This window comes from Haliotis rubra, unplaced genomic scaffold, assembly GCF_003918875.1.
Source record: "Haliotis rubra isolate DU_JTF1 unplaced genomic scaffold, ASM391887v1 Scf814, whole genome shotgun sequence".
Taxonomy (NCBI): Eukaryota; Metazoa; Mollusca; class Gastropoda; order Lepetellida; family Haliotidae; genus Haliotis; species Haliotis rubra.
In genome coordinates this window covers 226,451-237,931 of record NW_025767540.1, presented here as the reverse complement: position 1 = coordinate 237,931, position 11,481 = coordinate 226,451, and the positions used below count along the sequence as shown (strand labels likewise).

The 11,481-nt window shown below is 41.9% G+C and overlaps 1 protein-coding gene across 1 annotated transcript in view; it reads right to left on the bottom strand.

Annotated features, from left to right (window-relative positions):
* Positions 1–4,117: 4,117 nt before the first annotated feature.
* LOC124261895 overlaps positions 4,118–11,481 on the bottom strand; it is an 87,145-nt gene continuing 79,781 nt past the window's right edge. The window contains exons 2-4 of the mRNA XM_046696260.1: positions 7,317–7,392; positions 6,396–6,510; positions 4,118–4,350 (exon numbers count right to left, since the gene is read on the bottom strand). Coding sequence (XP_046552216.1) covers positions 4,118–4,350; positions 6,396–6,510; positions 7,317–7,392 — 424 coding nt within the window. The remainder of the gene's footprint in view (positions 4,351–6,395; positions 6,511–7,316; positions 7,393–11,481) is intronic.

Below are 11,481 nucleotides of genomic sequence, written 5' to 3'. Positions count from 1 at the left end.
CCTCATCCAGCTTTATTTGCCAAAATCCAGCTGATGCATCAAGTTTACTGAAAAAACGTGCATTCGAGAACTTTGCAATGATTTCCTCTCGTGTAGGAAGTTTAAAATGTTCACGTTTAATGGCCTTATTTAAGTCTTTAGGGTCGAGGCAGACTCTCAACTGCTTGTTTAGCTTTTCAACAATTACAAGAGGACTCACCCAGTCCGTTGGCTCATTCACCTTGGTTATGACGTCAAGCTTATCCATGCGGTTGAGTTCTTCCTTTAGTCTGTCATGCAAAGCAAAGGGTACTCGACGACATGCGTGCACAACAGGTGGAACATCATTGTCGAGCTTGATGTGGTGAACACCTGGCAGATCACCCAGACCCTTGAACACGTCTGCATAGTTCTGAAACACTACATCTCCGTCTAAAGGTAACTCAGAACCAACAGAGAGAACACGACGTACCAAATTCAGCTGGTCACATGCTTTCAACCCTAGAATAGACTGTAGTTACAACAAACATGAGATCAACTTGTGTGTTCTTGTGACAAACTGTAGCTGTAAACTGACCCATTACGGGAATATCAACATGAGAGTAACCAGTGAGTTTAGTTCTGGAGGGACGCAGTCTTGGTTTGTCAAGTAGCCTGTTGAAATCTTTCTCAGAAAGGTTATTAGCTTGAGCACCTGTATCAAGTTTAAGTGGCAAGAACGTGTTATTGACTTGTAAGGAGACTATCCAATCTTTGTCAGAAACGACATCTGTATCAATTGAATCCACAAAGAGTTCATCTTGGGTTTCCTCAACAAAGTGAACTTTACTTTTCAATGACTGATTCTTGGACCTACAAACTCTAGCAAAGTGATTCTGTTTCCCACATTTATAACATGATTTTCCAGATGCAGGACATCTTCTAGGAGCGTGTTTAAATCCACAATAACCACATGTATCAGATTGCTCAGACGAACGGGAACCAGAACTCTGGGGCTTTTTTCTGTTGACAGAATGTACCGATTGGGAGTCTAGTGGATGAAGTTCCTTAACTTGGACTTTACTAGCTTCAGCAACTCTGCACATAGTAACAGTCTTATTTTAAGTCAAATCATCTTCACGCAAGAGCCTTTCCCTTAATGCATCACTTGCAATGCCACAAATTATCCTATCTCGGATGAAAGAATCATGCAAATCTCCAAACTCGCATGTTTTTGCTCTGCTCTTTAACTCTGTAACATACTGGTCTGTTTTCTCCCCTTACCTCTGGCTGCAGGTAAAGAATCTGTGCCTTTCAAAGGTAATGTTACGTTCGGGAATTCAATAAGCTTCAAATTTATCCAAAATCGGCTGAAGTTTCATAGCATCCGTGTCATTCTCAAAATGAAATGTGTTATAAATCTCCAGTACATCTTCTCCAATAGTAGACAAAAAAATAGACGACTTTACCTTGTCACCTTTCGCGTCCTTGTCAGTAGCAGTCATAAACAACTGAAACCGTTGCTTGAACTTACGCCAGTTCTCCGCAAGATTACCCGTCAACGGCAAAGGTGAGGGTGGATGTGGTTGGTCCATTCTCTGACGAAACCATTCCTGACACCATGTAACAATGTGACGCTAGGACGAGGACCAACAATAGAGGACTGAACACGATGTGTACAAGGTGACACGGTTCGCGAGAAGCACGTGTCAGGCAGGCACATCCGGGTAGGGGGCCGGTCCGGCTCGCCTGGCTCAGTATACATGTAGACTGTGTGCAAGTCTCTTATCAGTACAGCTGGGTTCCAACAATGACATGATCCATCTTTTTATCCACTTCAGCATGCAGATTCAGATTTATGTAATATAGTTCTAAAGCATGATATTGTCTTTACGTCATATCAACATCAGTTCTTGAAAGACTTTGGCCCTGTGATCCCCACAAGGAAACATTCCTGTCTGTGACAGCTTTGTCTGTATTGTTTTGTCTGTGCTCTGTAGTTGGGGCTGGTGCTGCATTTATGAAGATAGTGATTGCTGAGGGAAATAGTGCTTTGATGAGTCTGTGAACATAATGGTTCCCCAACATGCTGGTGATGAATATTCCTCAACATGGGAATTGCTGGTGGCGAATATTGCTGTTGCTGCCCTGGGAGGTAGGGTAGGCTGATGGTTAAAGCATCCACTTGTCACACTAAAGACCCGGGTTCGATTCCCTACATGGGCACAATGTGTTAAGCCCATTACTGGTGTACCTCACCGTGATATTGCTGGAATATTGCTGTAAGCAGCCTAACACTAAACACACACTCACTGTTGCTTCCTAATTTCTGGTGGTGAATATTGCTGTTGTTGAACATAGTGATCACTCTTGGAGAAGGTTCTTCTTGTAAAATATTTCTTATTGTTGCATCAGAAATAAACACTCCGAAAGTTTAAGTTGTTTGTCACCTATTCAACTACACCTATCCAGAATTTGTGGTTCCAGGAATATGATTATTAACCCAAATTCTGTTAAGTTTCCAGGAGATACCGATGACGGACTGTATCGCAATAAACGTTCCCATGTAGCCAAGCAGTTTCTGACACTAGTCCTCCAGGAACCATTGGGGCGGTGGGGTAGCCTAGTGGTTAAAGCGTTGGCTCGTCACGCCGAAGGCCCGGGTTCGATTCCCCACATGGGCACAATGTGTTAAGCCTATTTCTGGTGTCCCCCGCCGTGATATTGCTGGAATATTGCTAAAAGCGGCGTAAACCTAAACTCAGTCAGTCAGTCCAGGAACTATTCATCATCCCCTAAGACGAGGTGTCCTACCTTAACAATCGTCGGATATATTCACAGCTGGGCATCATACACTTTTTGAAAAAGTAGGGGATATTCTAGTTTGGGGTAATACTATTTTGGAACCAAGTTGTATGATTGTGTATAGATTTAGAAAATGAATAATTTTTAAACTTATCCTATCTCACGGTATGCATTACTCTCTCTCACTTCGACTATGGCGTGGATATGTCCTGTAGGTTAAGTTGAATCAAATCTTCTGGCCTCTCTCCCACCCGATTGCTCCCACTGCTCCTATAGCTGGACCTGTCAATCATCTTTGTGAAGCTAAGCGCTCAGATGGTCACGTGACGTCCCACTCCTGTCATTCACCGCTTATCGTAGAGTGGGCACAAGACGAGCGGCAGACAGTGGCCGTCGGAGACCTTCTGAACAGCTTGCTGTTCATCACCATCACCGGACGTAGGGATTTCTCGATGCTGCGTCAGATTCCTACCTCAGCGAGTTTAAGCCGTTTATTCAGGCCCCAGACATCGAGTCCAGTGTTGAGACAGACTGACTCCCCCCCCTCGTTTGGTAGTGCTTCATACATTGCGATCACAGTCCCGACCAACAGTTTAAGTGACAATTTCTCAAACACCCGATACAGCAATGTCAGCACCTACTGGCAGTGTATCTCTCTTTTCTGGCTCAGCAATTAACATGTCTACAGTCACTTTTTGTAGTGCGAGCTTGTTTACGGCGATCCCTCTAACTCCAGCACTTCAGACTTGTGCGCTGTTTCACTTCAAGGTGACAGTCCCTCTCGGCCAGGTGTGACATCACTCCCATCTACAACGTCATCTACTTTGCCGGGTTCAGCCCCCTTTGACGGTTTAGTCTACATCCTCCCGTCCGATTATTCTGGTTTCTTGGGATCCTTCTAGAGACAGTACAGGTTCCCAGCCTTTCAACTTTGACTCAATTGTTTGAGCAGTAGCCTCTGCCTTAGGTCGGGATCCTCCCTAAACGACTGCTACTCCTCCGGGTTTGCATCAATCATCGTCCGGTCCTTCATTGGATGAAGCACTCACTTCTGCCATGCCTTCTCCTCCTTCAGAGTGTCTGTCTACCTCAGATGCAGTAGTAACACCCCAACTGCTGACGTGGATTGCGGATAACTTGAACTTACCCAGGAGTAGGTGTCCGTCAGATCTGCCTTCCTCTTTCGACATGCGACCATCACCTTCCCTCCTCGACCATGTATCACTCAACTGATGATGACCTTGCTTTGTTAGGACCAAACAACATACGTACTCCCCACTTCTAGTAGAAAATAGGGAGTTGTGTCACTTGGATTTGTCAATACGCAAGATCCTTGCTCCCTTTATTATGATCCTTACAGCCACTTGCGCATGAGTTGTTGCCTGAACAGGCCTACATTAGAGGAGCCATGGTTCTGATGCAGGAGCAGTTCCTGACAGTACTGGATCATGCGCAAGTATTGGATCAGTTTGCACACTTTTTCTCCTACCTGACGGCTGTCAGGTGTAGGGGACCACTGAATCTGTCGTGGTTGGAGGATGAGTCTAAAACTGACCTGTTTCGCCAGCCCTGGTCTGGATGCACACTCTTTAATGGGGCCACCAGAGAGGTAGCTACTAAAGTCGTGCAAGATACACAACTTCAGGTTTCAGTTCAACTCCTGAAATTTCAGCGTATGCAGTAGTGTTGGGAATTGGTTAAAATCTCATAATTGATGATTGGTTCATTACTACCGATCAATCATCGAACATAAGTGGTTAGCGTCATATATGAAATTTGTTAATACACATAAAAATAAGGAAAAAAGATGTACAGCGAAGCCCCGTTAGTCCGGACCCCGATAATCCGGATGTCTCGCTTCCCGAACGATTTCAGCTTGTTACCAATCTATGCCTGTATAATTTGCCTCGATAATCTGGAAATTCGGTTTCCGGAACCAGACGGTAAGTAACTGTCACCAATCAGTAAAATAAATAGTAAATTGCTTCACAGTCCGGACGCTGTAAGTCGTGTTCACGAACCGTAACAACACCTCCCGGCGATGTTTACTTAACTGGCCTCAAAACAATAAACACTCGGTGTCATGGAGATGACAAGATGAACTCCCATTAACAAGGCTTCACTGTAGTTCTTTTGGAGTTTTTTTGGCCAAATTCCACATCTTTAAAGGATGACTAGTATGTTAGGAACATAAGTTTCTTGGAATCTTTAAGATATATTCAATCATGACTTGAAACGAGCTTGTAGTGCTGACGAAATGTAACAGACAAAACCAACCATGTGAAAAATATTGTTAATCAAAACAAGTGTTCCAGAACTGTTTGTGTTCAATTATAAGAAATTATGATTAATCGCTTGGTCATTTAGTCATCAGACCAATCTTCGATTATTTCAATTAATCGGACCACCACTAGTATACAGGTAGAGGAATCGTTGCAACAATCTGTTGCGAGCAATCCGAATTTACGCTCCACGTCTTCAGTTCTCTTTGGGGGGTCGATCATTCTCTCATGGACGTCCCAGATGACAGCAACACTATTTCGCCAGCTCTCGTGGCACTGCCAGGACCGTACAGCCCAATGTGTCGGGATCTTCGAAGCACTGACTCTGTGACATTGCTGCATGACTGGGAACTCTCGCCTCCAGTTGTGCCAGTGGTAGACTCACCAGTCGGCGGAAGACTTGGAGATTATGCACTCAACTGGACGATACTGGAAGACCCCTTCATTCAGTCAACTCTTTCCACGGAATTTCAGATTCCTCTGGTCAGTTCTCCTCCATTGATGCCTCAACCGGTTCAAAGGTGACCTGACCTAGCTGAGCCAGTCTTTGACTTGACCTACCTGAGCATGTCTGTGACCTGACCTACCTAAGCCAGTCTTTGACTTGACCTAGCTGAGCCAGTTTGTAACTCGACCAACGTTAGCCTGTCTGTGACCTGACCCAGTCAGTGACCTGACCTAGCTGAGCCAGTGTGTGACCTGACCTACCTGAGCCTGCCTGTGACTTGACCTACCTGGGCCAGTCTTTGACTCGACCAACCTGAGCCTGTCTGTGACCTGACCTAGCTGAGCCAGTGTGTGACCTGACCTACCTGAGCCAGTCTTTGACCTCACTTAGCTGAGCCAGTCTGTGACCTGACCTACCTGAGAGAGTGTGACCTGACCTAGCTGAGCCAGTCTTTGACCTCACCCAACTGAGCAAGTCTCTAACCTGACCTACCTGAGCCAGTCTGTGACCTCACCTACCTGAGCCAGTCTGTGACCTGACCTACCTGAGAGAGTGTGACCTGATCTAGCTTAGCCAGTGTGTGACCTGACCTACCTGAGCCAGTCTGTGACCTGACCTAGCTGAGCCAGTCTCTGACCTGACCTACCGGAGAGAGTGTGACCTGACCTAGCTGAGCCAGTGTGTGACCTGACCTACCTGAGTCAGTCTGTGACCTGACCTATCTGAGCCAGTCTCTGACCTGACCTACCTGAGAGAGTGTTACCTGACCTAGCTGAGCAAGTGTGTGACCTGACCTACCTGAGCCAGTGTGTGACCTGACCTACCTGAACCAGTCTGTGACCTGACCTACCTGAGCCAGTCCTTGACCTGACCTAGCTGAGCCAGTGTGTGATCTGACCTACCTGAGCCAGTCTGTGACTTGATGAGGGCATCCTGACCCTGCAGGATTGTGGGGATGGCTCGCTGCTGTACAGCAGTCATCTGTGTCAGCTGCAGCCTTTCTTCCAGTGCATGTACCTGTTGACATGACAATCTCATCATGTCAAATCAATAATGACAATCTCACCATGTTGACATCAACATTACAATCTCACCAAGTCAACATCATAATCGACATCAGTATTACAACCTTAGCATGCTGCCATCCTAATTACTATCTCACATATCGACATCCTAATAACAATCTCACCATATCGACATCATAGGGACAATCTCACCATGTCAACATCAGCATTACAACCTCAGTATGTTCAAATGAGCATGACAATCTGATGTTGATGGAAATCTCGCCATGTCGACATCAGTATTTCAACCTCACCATTACAATCTCACCATTCTGACATCAGCATTACAACCTCACCACGCTGGCATCCTAATGACAATCTCACCATGCAGCATCCTAATGTTAACCTCACCATATCGGCATCATAATGACAATCTCACCATGCCAACATCAGCATTACCTCACCATGACGACGTCAGTATTTCAACCTCACCAGGTCAACATCAGCATTATCTCACCATGCTGACATCCTAATGACAATCTTACTATGATGACATCATGACAATCTCACTGTATCAACATCATAAGGGCAATCTCGCCTTGTCGACATCAGTATTTCAACCTCACCATTGTGACATCAGCATTATCTCACCATGCTGACATCCTAATGACAATCTCACCATGAAGACATCATAATGGCAATCTCACCATATCAACATCATAAGGACAATCTCACCATGACGACATCAGTATTTCAACTTCTCCATGTTAACAAGCCAATTACAATCCCACCATGTTAACAAGCTAATGACTATCTCACCATGAAGGGGTGGAGAGAGAGATGACTGAAGGAATCTGATGAAAACACATCTTCTTTTAATTCTGTTACTTTCGAGCTGAAACAGAAACACTCCATTGAGACACTGAGTGTTGTAACATATTCCCGAATTCCCCCACAGAAACATACACATGATCCAAGCATGTCAAAATGTGGATGCCTTTCCTTCACTTATTCCAACACTACCTGTAAAGGTGTCCTCCCATTTGTGAGAACTCCAAGTTGTGAGACACATTAATTAATGGTTCAGTGCACACAGGTGGTGCTTCCCCATCCCTACGATAAAAGTGGGAACAGCCCTGCTGCTGAAGAGTACCTGCAGGAGGCATGGTTCATTGATGAGACACAGAAGACATTGTTCATTGAAGAGCATTTATTGTTTTCAATGAAGAACAAGTTAAATACTGAAATACTGAAAAAGATTATCATTATATTTACACAGAAGAAAAAGTTCATTAAATATTTCATTATGATTTTTGATTCACACATTTTGATGATTTGCGTTATATGATGTTTGCGTGTCATTATAAGCTGGGGTTAATCCATTCTATCAGATAGGGGAGTAAGGTGTGTTTTCTTTGGTACTTACCTACTTCACTGTCTCACAACTGACTTTCCTTCACTTATTCCAACACTACCTGTAAATGTTAGGGTTGGGTATTGCCAAATTTTTTGTATTGTGATATATTGTGATACAGTACAACCAGAAATTATTGAGAATTTAACTCTTTCAACACCAGTCAACCAGAGGCATTTACTGCCATGACACCGAGTTCCCAGAGACTCTAAGGAAGCCTATGTTTATGAAGGAAATTATAAGCTTGTAGTTGTAAAACGTTACTTCTACTACATCTCATACACCGTTTTTATGTAATCAGAAAATTATAATAAAAAGATTTCTTAAATAATATGTATGGTCGCCTATTTCCCGATATCAGTGGCTTTCCGCTCGGTAACAGGACACAACAATGGAAAATACCTCGGTTTTCGAAACTTCGTATGAATAACATGCGAGGCAAATCGTTTGATGTCGGGTATCGTTCGGAAGCTCTGAACATCAACAATATCACTGTACCCTTGCCAAGGGTATTTTCACAGTTGTAAGAAGCGATTTTATTGGATAAAAACTGGTTTCTAATGACGCTTTTTCGCCACAGTCTGCTATAAGGTCGTGATTGGTCAAAATCAGACACGTGACCTAAGGCAGCCAATCATATTACGGCAATGGATACCGTCCTCGTAAACGAAAACTTTTAGATTTAGACGAAAGTATTTGGTAAAATAATGCTATTCTGAACATATTAAGCAAGAAATCGCTACATATACGTAAAATATGGGACTTATTGGACGTATCGTGCTAGGTTATGACCTGTGACAAAAATGCTTCATGCATATATTTTCGCATTAAACATCGTGTCCGAGCGTGAAGATTGAGGCGACGAGAGCCAAGATGTCACTTGTCAGTGACTTGACATGCATTACCACAGGCTATCGATGCATGGGATACGCCCCTTATACTACTATAGGAACCTAGAGGCCTAGATTCTACTGTTCTCTAGATGAGAATGACCGTGTTCGTCTTAAAAGGTCACACAGATATTATTACCAAATTCAGGGTCAAATGGCTATTACTGAAAGACTGGTGTGATTTCATGATTTGGACTTCGAATGGGTGGACTGTTGACAGAATCAGATTTGATGAAAAAGTCTGGAATGGCATGCTGCCCCAGTTGAACAAATTTTACCTGACTAATGTAATTCCAGAATTATTCTCAAGAAGAGTGAAAATGGGTATTCCACTGTATAATTAAATAAGATTTCAAGTGTTCCTATAAATGTATCAGTGATTGCCTGTGTTGACCAGTTCACAATCATTGTTGAAACAGTATGGCAATCTTAAATGAAAATGAGTTCATGCTTGCTTGAAAATTGTTTGAATACACAAGGTGAAAATGACAAGTACATATTTCTAGAATGTTTGCCTAAAGTTCTCAAAAGAGTGTTTGAATTCAATGTAGCATGTGCAGAATACCAATCCACTGAGTAGGTTCAAGTGCTTGAATATAACCAAATATAAATATTTTTTCCTATTGTACATTTACAGTGAAAGCAAGTACCATGAAATGACTTACACTATGAGACAAGAAACAGACTTGTCTTTAACTAAATTGCTTCATCCCTTGTATTTAAGTGCTTAATCCTGCATGCTAAATGTTCTTAAAATCTTTTGCCATCTTATTTGATGGCTTATAATAATTATCAGCTTTGAAGATCAAATAGTAGTGTTTTTAAATATGTATATATAACAAAAACACAAACAGATCACTAAAATTATTTTATTGGTGAACTGATCACTGTGTGCAGATCAATACTGACTCACTTTCAACAACATGGATAGCTGTTTAACAGCTAGAGAGATAATATACATTAAAGTGAAATCTTTCTTGTAGTATTGAGGCCTCCGTCCCAGTATATATGTTGTTAAGACAAACGTTAATAATATGAAACATCACAATTTGGTATTTGCATATGGATACCTAGAGCATCACACAAACCTGCCACAACTGAAAAGGCACTACAAAGTAGTTTTGATAAATTATCTCCCTTTAAGGTTAACTGTTCACAGTTCACATCCTTTCATAACTGGTGCATTGTATAATAAAAATAAAGAAAGGCACATTTTCAAGCACACTATTATTTCAGTATTTAACACATTTGTCAATATTACTTTTGTTGAATGACATGCTCTACCAATAAAGCTACAAATTTGTCAGCTTTATAGTACACACAATGTTCTAATGGCATTCACATACTACAGATAAAGCAAAAAAATAGGTTTCTTGTAAAAAATGTAAATGTTCTTATTGACAATATATACCTGTGTGTCATTGTACATATGATGGACAATACGAATGTTGCGTAAAACAACTTACCTGACACTGCATTCAGACAATGTGTCAAGACAGGAATTAATATATTTGTGAATGTAAATAAATATAGAATCTTCGTATTTGTTTTGTCAATTATTAGCAACAGTGATCATCTACTGATCAATAGTGATCACTGAGCAGTGATGCTCTATTATCTATACCTATCTATAAGTTCTGTTAGACACCTACTCACAACCAACACCTGACCTAACAAGTTAGTTAATAGTAGTAGTTAATTCGGTTGCAGTGGAGTGAGTACAGCTAACAGAACAGGGCTTGAGGTAATAATTAGTAGCTTGTAATAACAGGGGGTTACCTGACCTTTATCAAAATATTCCTAAGCGTTTCAAAGAGATCAAAGTGAAAAATGTCTGCAAAAATATGTTGCAGGCCTAATCAAGGTCTAAAAAAAGGCTGACCATGTCATACAAACTAAAATAATTCGCAAAGTCATCATGTTTAAGTTTTTGATAGTCTTCTAACATTTCAAGAAATAATCTTCAAATCATTGAAGTTACATGTACTCTGGCCTTGGCCACACCCCGAACAAATTCATTCAAATTTATATCATTCAAGAACAAGAGGTGGTTGCAAATTTGTCAAACAAACACATATATGCCATATTTTTGTTGCCTGGGAAGCCATTGTGATGGGAATAGTACCTTGTAAGATGCGAAAGTTTTTAATTCGTTCCATTTGCCGCTCAACATGAATCCTCAAACTGGCAATTTTCTTGGTTACATTCACCTCATGTTGAGTCATTTGTTGCTTTTTAGTTTTAAATGGGGGAATGATGAGATCAATACCTCAAGGTGTAGTTAAATCAGAGATGAGAAAACCTTTGCCTGCCATGATAGCATCACCTTCCTCACACAATTCAACAAGGCCACTAAGTTTGGTGATCTGTTTGTCACTGATACTACCACAATACAAATCTGAAGAAAATGTTACAACACCAGCTGGACTTATCCCAATCAAAGCCTTGTAGGTCATATGTGACTTATAGTCACTGTATAAAAGTGACTGTAGCTGAAGTGAACTAGGTGTCTCTGTCCATATCTCTCTGCAATCTATGACAACTCTAGTGGTTGGGTAATTTGTACTAAATGAATCTGGCATTGTTGCATTAACATTCTCCCTACTTGGCCATTGCACCAAAAACGAGAGTTGAACATATAAATAGTCAAACCACTTGTTGCAGAGTCTGCCGCATGTTG